Source organism: Cibotium barometz, chromosome 36 (genome assembly GCF_041138505.1).
Source record: "Cibotium barometz isolate CiBa-2024 chromosome 36, ASM4113850v1, whole genome shotgun sequence".
Taxonomy (NCBI): domain Eukaryota; kingdom Viridiplantae; phylum Streptophyta; class Polypodiopsida; order Cyatheales; family Cibotiaceae; genus Cibotium; species Cibotium barometz.
In genome coordinates, this window is record NC_141081.1 from 23,467,680 (window position 1) to 23,486,025 (window position 18,346).

Here is an 18,346-nt window from a genome sequence, read left to right on the forward strand (position 1 = left end):
CAATAATAACACTCCATCTTATTACCAGATTGTTGTCTCTACCATATCCACCTCAACCTCTTTGGATCCTTATTGCTCTAGATTGGCCTCTTCCACCTGTATGTGGCCGAGAATCATTTGATTGTTATAGTTCCCAATCCACGATCTTCTTGATCTTCAATGCATATTCATTGATGCTCAAATTTTTCTTCCTCACATTAGGAGGCTCATACTTTAGCTACATCTTTCATGCCTTAGGATTTGTGCTAGATAGCTTTACTAAGGTGTCCCACGCTCTTTGGGTGTTTTTAGATAATGTATGTGGCCAATCATAGAATTTGAAACATTGATTGAAAAAGCCAATACATAACTTTCCTGACCTTTTTATGCCAAGATTTAAACTATTGCATCTATTATGGGGTTGGTGCTTCTTCATCTAGCTCTTGCTCTTTTTTATCACTTGGAATGTATATGCCTTGAAATTATCCTTGTCTAGATTCTTATTCACAATTTACGTAAGTAGACATCTTAACCTATAGTAAATTGAATCTTTTATAGAAGCTCAATGTTTATAAACTACAAACAATTGTTCAAATTGCATTGTGTGCACGAGTTACACAGTCACTTCTAGTGACTTGAATACACATCAACATGTGCACACTTGTTGCAATATCAAAATCTGAGATCTAAATGTAATCAAGATTTGAGATTTGTAGGTCTATATCAAAATGTAATCAAGATCTAAATTTGTATGAATCAAGAGTGATCAATGATGAAAGGGTTATGGTGATCTTGCTTTGCAACTACAATTGAAGATTGTAAGATGAATACTACAACATAATGGAGTGTTGCATAAATAAAATAACAATATTTACTATGGATACTAAAAAATAATGGAGTACTACGAGATAATGGAGTATTGCATAAATAAGATAAAATTATGAAAGATTTTTATTCGACCTTTATTGTGCTAATATCATGATACATTTGGAAAGCTCTTGAAAATCTTAAGAATGCTTGAATGTCATGCCACATCTTGTTTTTCAAGCTATCAACCACCCAAATGTCTAGTAAAGGCTACTCGGAAGATTCCAAAGGAGGGGTTATAAGAAACTCCAATCTTCCATAAGCATGCTTAACGAAGCCACATAAAGGAACTTATAGAGACATCCTATCACTCAACAAAGAAGAAGAGGTAGTCAAGTTAAGAAATAATGCCTTACCACACTTGCATGAAATGCTTCAAATGTTTTGCTTAATACTAGTTTGGTAATAGGACATAAAAGTGTCATGGGACATCTTTATGTCCTGCATAAAATATAGCATTCTAAGGGTATTCTTTTTTTTTCATTTATAGTGGTGTGATGATTTTCCTTTATAAAGGAATGTTAGTGCTATCAAAATATAGCGTTCTAAGGTGTTATATACACTCTTACAATCAATTAGTCAAGCTTTTTGAATAAGTTTCCAGATCACTAGAGTATCACTATACTTAATTTGATAAATAAATCACATCAATATTGTAAGGTTCCTCCCTTAAAAATGGGAGAAACACTTAAGATAGTCCGCTAAGTCTTATCTTGGGAAAAATTTCCTATTCATCGACACCTTGACCCTGTAGAGATTCAAGGATACGATTTATAGGTATGACCTAGCTCTATCCCGCAGGGGGAGCGTGATTTCCTAAACGTCAAATCACCCATAGGGCAATTGATCAAAAATTGGGCAACTACTAGACTTGATTTCTAGGGACAACGCTTTTTTCCTCATCTTATGCAAGGCACAGCCGCTGGCCTAGTCTTCTTGAATAGAGTTGCCCAAGAATCTAACTATCTAACGTAGGGCTTTCACTTAATTTGTTGGAAAGCTACCCGACTAATCGGGTCCACCCATCCGTAGGATGGTGCCGTCAGGGCATTCCATCCTCCCACTTTCCACCCTACTCACGCATCAATTTGTTTTCTAATTAATACTACCACACTGTTTGACATAAATAAGCATATTCCTTAATTAGGGCCCTTCTTCACAAGGTTCGTTATAACAGCCTTCTTACACAATACAATTATACCACAGACAAGATGCAATTATATAAAAAGTTTATACATGAATCCATTTCCATACAAGCCAATCCGGCTCTCTTATTCTTATTCTGCCGATGATCTAGAATTCGGCCTTCCAGCCTCTACATGCTGGGCAAAACCCTACGGGACCATACACCTCATCGTCGGCCGCTGGCGAGGACTCAAGCCGGCCTGTCGCCCTCTCAGGCTCCATCGCTCGATCCTCCCGCCCCTCAGAGGGATGTCTGCGCACTAGGGTGGGCTTATTTACCGCACTAGCCTGGGCCCTCAGAACTAGGCAGCCTCATAATCTCTCGCCTCAATCGGCGATCCTTATTCTTCCAAAGGTATGAGGGATACCTTGGACCATTACCGGGCTTTGCTAACGACGCCGCCCGGCTACACAAGCACGGAACGGAGTTAGCGTTGAAGCCAAAAAAAATCTTGAATTTCAAAGATAACAATCTTCAATGCAATTTTCTAAGTATAGCATTCACAATTCATGAAGATAGCAATTTCAACGTAATTTATCGAAAACAACATCACATAATTCATAATTTCATATAATTTTTATGTCGTCATTTTAAGAGGAAAAGACACCATTTATTAATACTAAATTAAAAAAAAAATCTCTTCTTTTGAAAATTAACCAATCTAACCTGGCCACCGTTTCCTTGAGCGGCTTGAAAAGGGACTGGAGCCGCGGTGGGCGCATCTCCCTCCATCTCGTTGTTACGTGCGCCTCTTGAGGTAATATTTTGCTGTCTCCGGGATGAGGCCATCGTAGGTGTCGCCTTGTAGAGCTCGCTGTTGCGATCGAAACGCTTCAGTCGGATCTGAATTCCGAGCTCGTTTGCTCACCGTATGAGCAAAAGAAAATGGCGCACGAACCCTCGCTTGAGTAAAAAATCCCTTACTAAAGTCTACGCAAATGGGGGGGGGGGATTGTGAGGGTGTCCTTAAGGCCAAAGGCAAAAACGTGGAGAGGGCTGGGAGGGGTGGCTGCAAGCCTCTCTGTAAGTCTATTCACACGCGGGGGGGGGGAGAAGAGTTAAGGACACTGGGCCATGGCAAGAGGAGGATGGAGGAAAATTGGCTTATCTGAAAAGAGCCAAATGAGGGGCTGTGAGAGGGGTGGCTGCAAGGGCGGCTGTACTTGCAGCAAGTACGCTACGGCGGTACGGACGGCGGCACAACAGGGCATACGCTACATAGAAGTGCGTGCCGACTGAGGAGCACCCCAGGGGTTTATATAGCTGAGGGGTGAGGGTGCGGGCGCTGCGCAAAGCAGGGACGAAAGGACGGTGTACCTTCAAAGTCTATGGATCAGTGGCCTGCATGGGTCTACGGGAAAGGTACGGTGTCGGTTGTCTGGGAAAGGAGTGGTACGCATGTACCTTATCCGGTCTGGGTGTCCGGGTGTCCGCCCAAGGGTATGCGAGGACCAAACAGTGGGCGGCCGTCCTTTGGTTCTTGGGCGGCCATTGTACGGGCGCCCTAGTAAGTGTGTACGGACCAAATTTTGGGGCGGGGTACCCAAATTTGGGGCGCCCGCCTCGATTTGCGTGCCGGACCGCCCCGGGGGGCGAAATTTTTTTTTGTCCGGGAGGTTCTCCTGGTCGCAGGGGTTCAGACCGTTCGTCAAACGGACGTGCGGTCGTGCATTTATTAAGGTTTAAAGGTCGCCGTTTTATAACTAAAATGATTGAAATTAGCGTATAGGCTTGATCCGGTGTCCGTTTTGGATGCTGTAAAATCCTATATTAGGGTAAAATCGCGCGCAGATTCCAAATTTGGGCTCATAATTTGAAGATTCTAAGTGGAAATGACTCAAATAATAAAATTATTGATATTTATACTATAAAAACTCATAATTACATGGACATTTCTTTATTAGTGAAGATGGGCACGTTACATCCTTCCCCCCTTAAAGAAATCGAGATGTCCTCATCTCGTCATGAATTGGGGATAATCCTTTAAGAGTGTAGCTTCATCTTCCCAAGTTGCATCCTCTTCAGGGTAATCTTTCCACTGAACTAGATGTTCTACAAGAGTTCTATTTCGGAGTTGCCTTTCCCTAGAATCTATGATGCTATTGGGCTGTAATTCAAGGACTCCTTGAGTAGGGATTACAACTTGTTCATCATCAAGAATATGATCGAGACTGGGGACATATGGCTTTAACAGACTTACATGAAATACATTATGGACTTTGATATGGGCTGGAAGTTGGAGTTTATAGGCACTTTTACCTAGACACTTGATAACTGTATAAGGACCACAATACCTAGGGCTGAGCTTCTTATATTTCCCAAGTGATAAAGAACTTCGTTTGGGGCGCACTCGTAGAAGAACTTTGTCTCCTTCCTTGAAGATCCTTTCAGACCTCTTGTTGTCAGCATAATGCTTTTGTCGATCTTGGGCAGCTTTAATATCCCTTTGGATAGCTTTGGTTTGTTCTTCCATCTCTTCGAGCATTTTCCTGGATGCCTCAACTCTTATGGTCGGATCAGAGAAATTTAGAGGAGACAAGCATTCTTGCCCATAGAGTGCTTTGAATGGTGACATTCCTATGCTTTGATGATAAGACGCATTGTAGGCAAATTCTACCAGAGGAAGGTATTGAATCCACCTTCTGGGTTCCCGTCCACAGTATGCTCTGAGAATGTCTTCAATTACTTGATTGACTCTTTCAGTCTGGCCATCGGTCTCTGGATGATAAGCTGTGCTAAAGCAAAGCTGAGTCCCTAGAGCTTGAAATAAAGACTGCCAGAATTTTGAGGTGAAGTCAGAATCCCGATCACTTACTATCCTTTTTGGGAGACCATGAAGTTTGAAGACTTCCTTGATGAATATACGAGCAACATCAGAAGCTTTGAAGGTCTTCTTTGCTGGTATAAGGTGAGCTACTTTGGTAAGTAAGTCCACTACTACTAGAATGGAGTCATATCCTCCTTGAACAGTGGGGAGACTTGTGACAAAATCCATACTAATGCACTCCCACTTCATTTGGGGAATATCTAAGGGTTGAAGCTTTCCAGGCATCTTGACCCTTTCAGCCTTGATCCTTTGGCATGAGAGACATTGTTTCAAGTACCGAAGCACATCATTTTTCAAGCCTGCCCAATGAAAGCTCCTTCTTACTGCATTTAATGTTTTTGCATAACCTGGGTGTCCTGCAGCAGGGCTATCATGAGCTTCATGGAGGATTAGTTTCTTTAAAGCAGGATCCTTAGGGATACATAGCCTGTGATTGAAGTAGAGGCTTCCTTCATGAGTGGAGTATCCCTTGATTAGATTCTTCTCTTTCTCTGAATGTCCCCCTTCTTCTACTAATTTTATCATCCTTTGATAATCTGGGTCATGAGATGAGACTTCTTCCACCTTGACCAGTATGGGATTATTTGGCATTGAAATTGCATTCAAGAAAGATTTGCGGCTAAGTGCATCAGCTACCACATTATCTTTCCCAGGGCGGAATTTGATGTCGAAATCATATTCTTGTAGAATTTCAATCCATCTCCTTTGCCGCATGTTGAGGTTAGGCTGGGTGAAGATCCACTTTAGGCTTTTGTGGTCAGTTACAAGCTGGAATTTGCCTCCCAAGAGATAATGTCTCCATAATTTGAGGCAATGAACAACTGCTAAGAGTTCCAAATCATGGGTGGCATAGTTTGCTTCATATTGCTTCAGCTTGCGGGAAGTATAAGCGACTGGTCTTCCTTCTTGGCCTAAGACACCACCAAGTGCTAGACTACTAGCATCGGTAACCACTTCAAATTCCTTGGAGAAATCAGGAAGCTTTAAGACTGGGGCAGAAGTAATAATGACTTTCAGCTGATCAAAGCTATTTTGATGGATTGGCAGCCACACTATTTTGCAATCCTTCTTAAGAAGATCTGTCAAGGGTGCAGCTACCAAGGCATAATCTTTGATAAAAATCCTATACCAACCCGTGATCCCCAAGAATCCACGAACTTCACGAACTGATTTAGGGGGTGGCCATTCTAGAATATCCTTGACTTTGGCAGGGTCTACTGAGATGCCATCTTTGGAGACGATGAATCCAAGATACTCAATTTGATGAGTAAAGAAGGTACATTTGCTCTTCTTGGCATAGAGTTTGTGTCTGCGCAGCAATTGCAGAACTCTACGCACATGCTCCTCATGCTCTTCCATTGATTTGGAGTAGATTAGGATGTCATCAAAGAAAACAAGCACAAACTCATCCAAGTACGGGCGGAATATATCTTGCATTAGGCGGTTGAAGGTTGCAGGAGCATTGGTTAACCCGAATGACATTACAGTAAACTCATAGTGGCCATAACGGGTATTAAAGGCTGTTTTGGGTATATCTGCTTCCTTGACTTTGATCTGATAGTAACCAGACCTCAAATCTATTTTTGAGAAGACTTTGGCCCCATGAAGCCTGTCAAGAAGTTCATCGATGCGAGGGATAGGATACTTATTCTTGATAGTGACTTGATTTAGCCCTCGATAATCTATGCAGAGGCGGAGAGTCCCGTCCTTCTTTTTTTGGAAAAGAACAGGTGCTCCCCACGGAGAGCTACTGGGGCGTACAAATCCTTGTTCAATGAGTTGGGAAAGTTGCTCCTTAAGTTCAATGGCTTCAGGAAGGGACATTTTATAGGGAGTTTTTGAGACGGGTTGAGCTCCAGGGATCACCTCGATTTCATGGTCGACTTCTCGAGGAGGCGGTAACCCTGTAAGCTCGTCAGGGAAGATGTCAGAGAATTCTTGGAGCCAAGAGGGTTCTGTCTCCATACTAGGTTCAATGACTTTGTTGAGTTTGACTAAGAAAACTTGCTGACCCTTACGTGTTCCCTTGAGAAGATGTTTTGCCTTGACTACTCTAGACTTAGGTTTTCCTGTGATTCCCTGAACAGATATTACTTGGCCATGCTCATTTTCAAAAGTGATACTCCCCTGGTTACAATGAATGCTAGCTTTGTTTGCAATTAACCAATCCATCCCAAGGATTCCATCATAAATTCCTAATGGCAAGACTCTAAAGTGACCGTGAGTTTGCTCATTACCCAGCTCAAAATCAAGGTTTCCTATAGAGTGGCGAGATATTACTTCTTTCCCACTGGCTAACTCTACAATCATTTTTCTAGCTGATTTTTGACTCAAGTTTAATTTTTGCAAGCACCTAGGAGAAAGGAATGAATGGGTACTGCCACAATCAATCAAAAGCTGAAATGGCTTACCGTGATGAGTGGCGGGGGTTTGGATTACACCAAATTGTTTATTCGGACCTTGGTGTTCTACCGCCGCATGGACGGTGGCGCGCTCTTCTTCAGCCTCTTCCAAGGTTGGTTCTTCACTTATAACACAGGCAGTTCTAGCAACTGTTCCTCCGCGGCCTCTGCCACGACCACTGCCTCTTGCACCTTGGTGGGTAGGGGTTCCACGGCCTTGATTTCCTCTGTTACCTTGGGGGAATGATGTTGCCAACTTGGGACAGTTGGCTCTAAAGTGTCCCGGCTCATTGCACTCAAAACACAGAGGGCCTTCTCTAGAAGAAGCAGCATACGAGCGGGGGGCAAAAGAGTTGCCTTGTCGCCCTCTGTTGTAGTAGGGAAAATTCTGTTGAGGTTTCTTGTAGGGTTGATCTCTAAGGTTTGCCTCAGGGTAAGATCTCTTTTGATTCTTCGGTTTGTTAGCCTTCATTTCTTTCACAAGGGGCTTTGCCCGTATTAGAGCATCCTGTAAAGTGGTTGGCCTCATTGCTTCAAGGCGGGAATCTAGGGGTTCATTTAGCCCTTGGCAGAAACGAGCCACTTGCTGGGAAGTAGTCATAGCTGGGGCATACTTCCGAAGGGTAATAAATTTGGAATAATAATCCTCAAGAGTTAAGGTGCACTGTCTAAGACTAAAAAACTCATTCATCTTTATGGACTCATGGGATGGAGGAAGATATCTTTCCTTCACTGCCTGCTTGATGTCTTCCCACGTTTGAGAATGCTCGGTGACTTCCTTGTCACGGCACCACTGTTTCCACCAGAGTTTAGCATCTCCAGTGAGGCGAAACCGTGCGAGCATAGACTGATTTGCTACTCCAGTACCGGCAGCAGAGAAATAATCGTCCATCGCCTCAATCCAGACTTCAGCATCCTTCTCAACCTTTGAACCTTCTCCTTTAAAGGAGGGAGGTTGCATTTGCTTGAGTAGGAGCTTCTTCTCCTGGGTATCGGTGTAAAGCGCATTGGGAAGTGGAGAGTGGTCGTCCTGGCCATCATCGTAAAAACAATTTTTTTAAGATTACAAGATTCATATTTGCACAACGCTTAATTTTTGGAGAGTAAAACATTGAAATTATTTTATTTCCAAATATTTACAAGGACAAGTTTTATTACAAAGATCTGAGACTAATATAATTAGTCTTATTTGACATCAAGGGAAATTCCTAGGCTTCATTGTGACATAAGGGTAGAGCGGTCCACATATGTGAAATATGGGGGTTCCGCTGTAGTTTCTAAGACTCTAAAAACTGATGGTAAGGGTGGTAAACTCTGGATTGGGGTGGGTCCTAACACTGCTACTCTATCAGCAGGTAAGACCTGCATCACTTTGTCATACACCCAACGATCCTGAGGTATGCGAACCCCATCTATAGTCACCGAGGTGTCATCCCTGGGGGTACCGACGAACCAAAATAAGCGGACCATCTTCAGCTTCTCAATCCAACGAATCCGCTTAAGGTCGGTGGTGAGGTTCCCAGTCTGATCTGCTCGGATGAAGAAGTATCTCGGCCCACGACTCCAGAAATCTCTGCCCCATCCTCTCTGAATACGAGAGAAATGAGGGAGGGATATCTTCTCTAATATCTGCATCATGGTGTCGCGAAACTCGAAATTCGAGGAGTGACTAGCAGTCTCGAAGATGCATTGGAAAACTAGAAATTTGGAGTAGGCATCTTCCTCTTCCTACAAGCATTCAAACATCATTTCAATCTTATTTGTTTTAGTAGGATGTCTTTACTAATTAGCATTATGTTAGGTAAAACATTTATTACAAAACAATCCTTAAACTGCAATTCCTAGGAGTCAAACTTGCTCTGATACCAATTGTAAGGTTCCTCCCTTAAAAATGGGAGAAACACTTAAGATAGTCCGCTAAGTCTTATCTTGGGAAAAATTTCCTATTCATCGACACCTTGACCCTGTAGAGATTCAAGGATACGATTTATAGGTATGACCTAGCTCTATCCCGCAGGGGGAGCGTGATTTCCTAAACGTCAAATCACCCATAGGGCAATTGATCAAAAATTGGGCAACTACTAGACTTGATTTCTAGGGACAACGCTTTTTTCCTCATCTTATGCAAGGCACAGCCGCTGGCCTAGTCTTCTTGAATAGAGTTGCCCAAGAATCTAACTATCTAACGTAGGGCTTTCACTTAATTTGTTGGAAAGCTACCCGACTAATCGGGTCCACCCATCCGTAGGATGGTGCCGTCAGGGCATTCCATCCTCCCACTTTCCACCCTACTCACGCATCAATTTGTTTTCTAATTAATACTACCACACTGTTTGACATAAATAAGCATATTCCTTAATTAGGGCCCTTCTTCACAAGGTTCGTTATAACAGCCTTCTTACACAATACAATTATACCACAGACAAGATGCAATTATATAAAAAGTTTATACATGAATCCATTTCCATACAAGCCAATCCGGCTCTCTTATTCTTATTCTGCCGATGATCTAGAATTCGGCCTTCCAGCCTCTACATGCTGGGCAAAACCCTACGGGACCATACACCTCATCGTCGGCCGCTGGCGAGGACTCAAGCCGGCCTGTCGCCCTCTCAGGCTCCATCGCTCGATCCTCCCGCCCCTCAGAGGGATGTCTGCGCACTAGGGTGGGCTTATTTACCGCACTAGCCTGGGCCCTCAGAACTAGGCAGCCTCATAATCTCTCGCCTCAATCGGCGATCCTTATTCTTCCAAAGGTATGAGGGATACCTTGGACCATTACCGGGCTTTGCTAACGACGCCGCCCGGCTACACAAGCACGGAACGGAGTTAGCGTTGAAGCCAAAAAAAATCTTGAATTTCAAAGATAACAATCTTCAATGCAATTTTCTAAGTATAGCATTCACAATTCATGAAGATAGCAATTTCAACGTAATTTATCGAAAACAACATCACATAATTCATAATTTCATATAATTTTTATGTCGTCATTTTAAGAGGAAAAGACACCATTTATTAATACTAAATTAAAAAAAAATCTCTTCTTTTGAAAATTAACCAATCTAACCTGGCCACCGTTTCCTTGAGCGGCTTGAAAAGGGACTGGAGCCGCGTTGGGCGCATCTCCCTCCATCTCGTTGTTACGTGCGCCTCTTGAGGTAATATTTTGCCGTCTCCGGGATGAGGCCATCGTAGGTGTCGCCTTGTAGAGCTCGCTGCTGCGATCGAAACGCTTCAGTCGGATCTGAATTCCGAGCTCGTTTGCTCACCGTATGAGCAAAAGAAAATGGCGCACGAACCCTCGCTTGAGTAAAAAATCCCTTACTAAAGTCTACGCAAATGGGGGGGGGGGGATTGTGAGGGTGTCCTTAAGGCCAAAGGCAAAAACGTGGAGAGGGCTGGGAGGGGTGGCTGCAAGCCTCTCTGTAAGTCTATTCACACGGGGGGGGGGGGGGGGGGGAGGGGAGAAGAGTTAAGGACACTGGGCCATGGCAAGAGGAGGATGGAGGAAAATTGGCTTATCTGAAAAGAGCCAAATGAGGGGCTGTGAGAGGGGTGGCTGCAAGGGCGGCTGTACTTGCAGCAAGTACGCTACGGCGGTACGGACGGCGGCACAACAGGGCATACGCTACACAGAAGTGCGTGCCGACTGAGGAGCACCCCGGGGGTTTATATAGCTGAGGGGTGAGGGTGCGGGCGCTGCGCAAAGCAGGGACGAAAGGACGGTGTACCTTCAAAGTCTATGGATCAGTGGCCTGCATGGGTCTACGGGAAAGGTACGGTGTCGGTTGTCTGGGAAAGGAGTGGTACGCATGTACCTTATCCGGTCTGGGTGTCCAGGTGTCCGCCCAAGGGTATGCGAGGACCAAACAGTGGGCGGCCGTCCTTTGGTTCTTGGGCGGCCATTGTACGGGCGCCCTAGTAAGTGTGTACGGACCAAATTTTGGGGCGGGGTACCCAAATTTGGGGCGCCCGCCTCGATTTGCGTGCCGGACCGCCCCGGGGGGCGAAAAATTTTTTTGTCCGGGAGGTTCTCCTGGTCGCAGGGGTTCAGACCGTTCGTCAAACGGACGTGCGGTCGTGCATTTATTAAGGTTTAAAGGTCGCCGTTTTATAACTAAAATGATTGAAATTAGCGTATAGGCTTGATCCGGTGTCCGTTTTGGATGCTGTAAAATCCTATATTAGGGTAAAATTGCGCGCAGATTCCAAATTTGGGCTCAGAATTTGAAGATTCTAAGTGGAAATGACTCAAATAATAAAATTATTGATATTTATACTATAAAAACTCATAATTACATGGACATTTCTTTATTAGTGAAGATGGGCACGTTACAAATATCAATTTTTTTGCAATTTTTAATGTTGTTAAATGTTTCCAATACTTGTAAATAGTATCTTTAAAAAAATCTCATTGAAACAATTTCTACTTTTTAACATAGTACATCAAGATTCAAAATCCAGTTCTCCATGTGCTGAAACCTGTAGTACCATAATTTTATGGCCACCTTGTACTCAGGTTTAATGCCTTTTGAGACCTCTCATATTTTTTCTAGATAGCCTAATAGGTCTATATTAAGCTCAAAAAGGGATGTCTTAAGAAACTACCTACATGCTAAGTTGTATTTTTTTTTCAAAATATCAAAATGGCATTTTTATGTCCTGTTGAGCTACCAAACTAGTGTTAAAGCTTTATATAGGTTGGTCCTCCAATAGATTGGAAAGAAAGACATCTGCAACAAAAGAGAAATTTCAAAATAAATGGAACTATTCCACTTAAAGCTTTATATAGGTTGGTCCTCCGCTAGATTGGAAGGAAAGACATCTGCAAAATAGAAGAGAAATTTTAGAAAAAATGAAACTATTCCATTTATCAACACATCAATGGTCTGACACTTGCAATTGATAGGAAATCTCATCCCACCCCTCATCCGAATCAAGTTGCATTTGTAGCAATCTACACACTTGTTGCATTGATGCTTACAAACCATGGTTTGTTGTTTGCTTGAATCCAAGTATTCTTCATTTCCAATGGTGAGAGCAATATTGCCTCTGTCATGAACTCTAAGTGGACCACTTGCGCTTGGTTACATGTGGTCCAATGTTTCCTCAAGTTGTAGTGACCCATTGACTATGTTCATCTCTAACATCACACATCTTTTAGATGTCTACTATAGGAAGAAGAAGTAACATGAACAACAAAAGATAGTTCTTCAGCCCAAAAATAATGAGGCATGTCCTTCTCATTCATCAAGGCACAAGCAACTTCTGCAATGTGCCAATTCTTCCTTTCTATAACACCATTTTGTTGCGGAGTGTACCTACATATGTGAACTGCCTCTTGATTCCTTGCTCTCTCAAGAAATCTATAAACTCATTGGAGAAATATTCTCCCCCACCATCTGACCTTAGGCATTTAATCTGCATGCCTTTCTCCTTTTCAACCATTGCTTTAAATTTTTGAAAGTGAGAGAACACTCACTTTTCTCCTTCATAAAGTAGCCACACTTTCTTAGTGTGGTCATCAATGAAAGTCACATAAAACCTGCAACCAGAAATAGTTGCAGTCTTGGCTGGTCCCCATACAACATCACAACGTATAACATCTAATGGTCTTATACTCACATGCTTGTCATGTGGAAAAGCATGTTTGGAATGCTTACCAAGTTGGCATGCTTCACACACCTTATGCATACCATTAACTTTAAAGTTGGGTAAATAATCCACAAGATTTTTAGTCTGCAAAGACTTCAACCGCTGCATATTCACATGTCCAATGTGCTTATGCCAAATGTCAATATCCGCAATGACACCTATCCCATACGCAAACATTGCAGCCTTCACCTGAGGTATACTCACATCCAAGGTAAACATTCTTCCATTTCTGTTGCCCTTTACAACCAAGTGGCATTGATTCTTGAAGTCTTCAACAAAACAACCTTGAGGATTAAACCTCACTTGGAAACCTTGCTCAACCATTTTCCCAACTGAGACCAAGTTCTTCATTATATTTGGAACATGAAGTACATCTGTAAGGTACATCATTTTACCATCCTGCATAGATAATGGCACTTTCCCAATGTCATGTGGTTGTAATAAAGACAAATTTATTTGCATAGAGGCCTCAAAAGCTCTCCGTGAGAGTCTGTCTGGGCTGAGCTCTCTGACTCTCTGAATAAAGCAAACTGTCTGGAAGAGAGCCTCTACTACGATCGGAGGTGCAGCAGACTCAGCTTGTATAATGTCATGGGGTACTGAAGGTTTGCTACAGAGCATCCGAGAGATCATCATGATCTGTGGCCTCTCAAGCTGTGTCCATGAAGATCTCGGTAGTCCAGGTGCCCAAACTGCAGCTGCATACATCAGTGCTGGAGTCACCAGAGTGTCAAACAACCACCCCTTCGTACGGGGCTCCTGGAAGTGTGCCTGGTGGCACTGCCTCTCTAGCATGGCGAGTGCTGCATATCCTCGTGTAAGTCTTTCTCTGGCTGCCTGTGCCATGGAGAATCGTCCTGTTCTGCTGGTGAAAGTGACCCCCAAGTATACATAAGAGTCCACTACCTCCACCTGGCCTCCTGCTAGGGTGAAAAGGGCATGCCTCCTCACTGGTGCAGAGGTATGGAAGATCATGACCTTGGTTTTACCAAGGTTCACTGTAAGACCTCGCTGTGTGCAGAAATCATCGAGGGCGTGGAGGTGCTGCTGTAGTCCAGCCTGTGACTTAGAGATCAAGATAATATCATCAGCATACAACATAATGTGGACAGGTGTACCTGCTAGGTCCATACCATCTCCTCTGCTCTGAGCTATGTAATCTGCTACCTCATCTATGTAGAGTCCGAAGAGAGTGGGGGAGAGGGGGCAGCCTTGCTTCACACCAACGGTGCTAGCAATAATCTCTGAGAGACCTCCTGGGCATCGTACTCGCCCTATCACCTGCTCATACAAAGCATAAATGCCCCATGCCATCTGAGATGGTACTCCTAGTGCCTGTAGTCGCTGGAACAGTCGCTCTCGGGGTACTGTGTCAAAAGCTTTGCGGAAATCCACAAAGCAGCAGTGTAGCCTCCTCTTCCTCACCTTTGCCTGGTCAATCAGGCACCGGAGAGAGAAAGAAAGAAAGAAAGAAAGAAAGATATATTAACGTCTACTGGAGGCCGAAATCGGCCTATGAGACAAATCAAAGTACATGATGTGTGTCCTCCGCCCATCAATGAAAGGACAAAGGTACAAAAGGTACAAAAAAGTAACTGAAATGAAGCAGTGAGTGATCCATGCGTGAAACAGAGGTACATGATCCATGGTAGAGTGAGGGGTGGAGCTCTATCTCTAGGGGTGTCTAAATGCTCAGGGTAATACAAGTATGAGATGCATAAGACTAGCTAGCTCCATCCTGTACTAATATGAGGGTGCAGTATATGATACATGGGTGGATGGGGGGTAAGAGCCGCTCGTATGAAAGCCGCTGGGTCCGCCATCACCTAGGCCTACTGCTCCTGGAGAGTCTGCTGGTGTCGAGTTTGGATCTCCTCGATCTGTTTGCGGTAGAGTCTGGAAGCTTTGTATCCTGGGGCTCGTGGTCGTCTCCTAGCCCGGACCTGCTCCGCCTGCTGGAGGGTAACCCCCGTCACTGTAATGGGCCCTGGTGCTGTAATAACACGCTGGAAGAAGTCTGTGAGGCAGGACTGTCGCTCGCCCTCTGTTGTGGTAGCCCCTGGGCCTAGTAGGGTGTCTCTGTGTCTGTGGATCTCTGATAGGAAGCGGCCGAAGTGGCGCTGATCTCTAGACTCCATGAGCTCTCGCAAGGAAGGCTGTCCAGTGAAAAGGGTGCCATATCTGCCTCGGATGTCCTCATATGCTCTACATCTGCAGACAAAATGCTCCTCGCTCTCCACCTCCTCTCTGCATATCCGGCAAATCCGCTTTGCTCTGGGGATAGATGCGGCCCTCCCTATCTCAATCTCAAGTCTGTGGGATGAGACCCTGAGCTGGCCAATCGCCACTCGCAAACTATGTGGCATATATGTGTCCATGTATCCTGGTCTCTGTATGAAGCCATCAGCCAGTATGATCATGAACTGGTCTCTATAATACAGCATCTTCGGGGGAAGAGGCTGTGTAGGTGTGATCCACGTCTCTCTAATATAGAGCTGCCATATGTCCTGCCTGAGAACTCTGTTCCTCTCACTGCGTGAGAGGTGAAAGTGGGGTGAGTCCGGATCATACTGGAAGGGTGGCAATCTCTCCATGTCCAGCCCATGGGCAGCAAACCACTATGTAACCTGTGAGTACCACGATCCCTGCTCTCCTGTCTCTGCTAGCTATCTAGATGCCTCAAAGGCTTTGCATGTGAGTCTGTCTGGTGGTAACTCTCTGATCCTCTGTATGAAGCATACTGTCTGGAAGAGTGTCTCAACTAGCATGGGTGGAGTGGCTAGCTCTGCTCTGATAATGTCATACTGATGGCTTGCTGCGAAACAAGCGTGAGATCATACATACCTGTGGTCTCTCAAGCTGTGCCCAAGAGGCGGCTGACAAGCCGGGGGCCCATACTGCGGCTGCATACATCAAAGCTGGGGTGACCATAGTGTCAAACAACCATCCTCTGGTGCTGGAAGTGTGCCTGGTGACATCTCCGTTCTAGTGTAGCTAGAGCTGCATAGCCTCGTGTGAGTCGGTCAATGGCCGCCTTTGCCATGGTGAAGCGTCCTGGTGGACTGGCAAAGGTGACCCCCAAGTATACATAGGAGTCAACCACCTCCACCTGCCCACCTGCTAATGATAGAACTGCGGCCCTCCGTATGGTCCTGGAAGTGTGGAAGATCATCACCTTGGTTTTCCCAAGGTTCACTGTCAACCCTCTCTGTGTACAGAAATCATCTAGAGCGCCTAGGTGGCACTGCAGACCCTCCTGTGTTTCTGAAAGCAAGATAATGTCATCAGCATATAACATGATATGTACAGGGGTACCTGCTAGGGCATCTCCATCTCCGCCAGCTCGAAGGATGTAGTCTGAGATCTCGTCGATGTAGAGGCCAAAAAGAGTCGGGGAGAGTGGGCATCCTTGCTTCACACCAATGGTGCTAGCAATAGGATCTGAGATGCCCCCCGGGTATCGTACTCTCGCTGTCACCCTCTCATATAAAGCATAGATAGCCCATATCATCTCTGATGGTACTCCAAGGCTCTGAAGTCGTCTGAAGAGTCGCTACCTGGGTACTGTATCAAAGGCTTTGCGGAAATCCACAAAGCAGCAATATAATCTCTTCTTCCGCGCCTTTGCCCCATCAATGAGGCAGCGCAGAACGAAGATGTGGTCTATGGTGGAGAAAGCCCGTTGGAAGCCTGCCTACTCGGGGGCTCGAAGCCCCTCCCTCTCTGTGTAAGAACTGAGCTCTGCCTCAAGTACAGCTCCATAGAGCTTGGCCATGATGTGCCATATCATGATGGTCCTGTAGTTCCCTGGATCCAGGGTATCACCCGATTTGTGGATAGGCACTATGGTGTGCCTAGTCCACTCCTCTGGGAAGCCCTCCACTATAGCCCGATTGAAAACAAGGGCTATCAATGGGGCTATAGTATCGGCTGCATAGATGAGGTGCTCACTCTGTAGGCCAGTATGGTCAGTGGATCTGTGATGCTGTAGCCGTCGGATGGCCCGCTCTACCATCTCTGTGGTGAAGAAAGTGGAGCTGATGGGTCGTGGATCTGGTGGCTCGGGGATCGGTGGCTGCTCTGGGACCTCATAGAGCCGCTCTCCATAGTCATGCCATATGTGTGGGTCCTCAATGGGTGTGGCTGGTCGGGGCTCTCTGAGAGTGCGCCATGCTGTCGCACTGTCCATACTCATGAAGAGATGATAGAGCTCAAGCTCCTGTGTCTCCTCGAAGACTCGCCGCTTGCGGCGTGTGAGAGCCTTGATCTGTCTCCGTGCCTCTCTCTCTGTGATCGCTCCCAAAGCCCGCTGTGCCCGTAGATTGCGGTACAGCTCTTTGCACTCATCATCATACCACCGGTTCTGGGGAGTCCCAGGGGGGCGGGGGTGCGGCCTGAGTGGGTAGTGTGTGGGAAGGAGCTAATGGCGGCGATGTGCAGGACGGATGAGATCTGGGATACAAGTGTGGGTAGAGGTGCAGAGGGTAGTAGTCGGCAAAGACCAGACTCTACTGTATCTGAGTATATAGTGGATAGCTCATGAGTGAAATGAATAGTGGTGTGGGGTGTGGCTCTGGAGGGTGTGTGTGAGGGAGCATCGCCCCTGAAAGAGAGAGAGAGGTATGTGTGATCTGCTCCAATGGGTATAGGCGGAATGACAAAAGAGCTTAGCAGGTGAGAAGCCTCTCGGGGTCCCATAATGTAGTCCACTGTGCTCCCTCTGCCCTCGGGGACTCCATGTGGTATGCATGTAAGACTGCCTGAGGCTGGCCACTGTACCATCCCGTTATAAATAACGAGACGATGCTGAGAACCTAGGCGTAGTAGATGTCGTCCATAGGCTGTGGGGGTGGCTGTGTCTGCTGATGTCCATGTAATGTCGGATGCCTCTAGAGTGTGGAGAATCTCTGGGTCCTCAAAATCATACATCTCACACTGATGTCTGCTGGTCCTGGCATTGAAGTCCCCCATAAGGAAGACTTCCCCTAATGTAGAATACTCCATAATCCCCTCCATCAAGCATGTGTATGGTGACTCTCCCATCCCTCCCTCCTCCTACTCTGCTGTAGCAAATCTGGAGTCCGAAGCCCTCTCGAAAGAGGCAATGGAATAACCCTCGGATCTCATAGTATACAGTGCATCTGAGAAAGAAAGTTATATTAAACGTCTTCAAAAGACCCATAGGGCTCATGAGACCAAAAAATTTACATCATAGTCCATGTTTTATCTTGCCATGGAACTAAGGAAAGAAAAATACAACCGAGTAATAAGAAACTAGAAACAATTGATACATCATCATCATGAGGTACTAGATACCCAAAGAGTCTATGAGACCAAAAAGATGTCACACGTAATCCATGTGCAAACTAGGTGTCAAAACAACATGAAATGAAAAATAGCAAGGTCTATGTATTGCATAGATCCCTGTGT

The 18,346-nt window shown here is 45.1% G+C and overlaps 1 protein-coding gene and 1 pseudogene across 1 annotated transcript; both read right to left on the reverse strand.

The window, feature by feature from the left end:
- Window positions 1–14,379: 14,379 nt before the first annotated feature.
- LOC147617638 (uncharacterized) lies at window positions 14,380–16,427 on the reverse strand (annotated as a pseudogene).
- Window positions 16,428–16,610: 183 nt separating this feature from the next.
- On the reverse strand, window positions 16,611–17,313 carry LOC147617639 (uncharacterized). Its single transcript, XM_086775476.1, has one exon. It carries the CDS (start codon window positions 17,109–17,111, stop codon window positions 16,611–16,613), a length of 501 nt encoding a protein of 166 aa, XP_086631602.1. The 5' UTR covers window positions 17,112–17,313.
- Window positions 17,314–18,346: the final 1,033 nt, after the last annotated feature.

Bases quoted from the DNA above. Each gene is read 5' to 3' on its own strand.
- LOC147617639 (XM_086775476.1), bottom strand. From the start codon at position 17,111: ATGAGTATGGACAGTGCGACAGCATGGCGCACTCTCAGAGAGCCCCGA.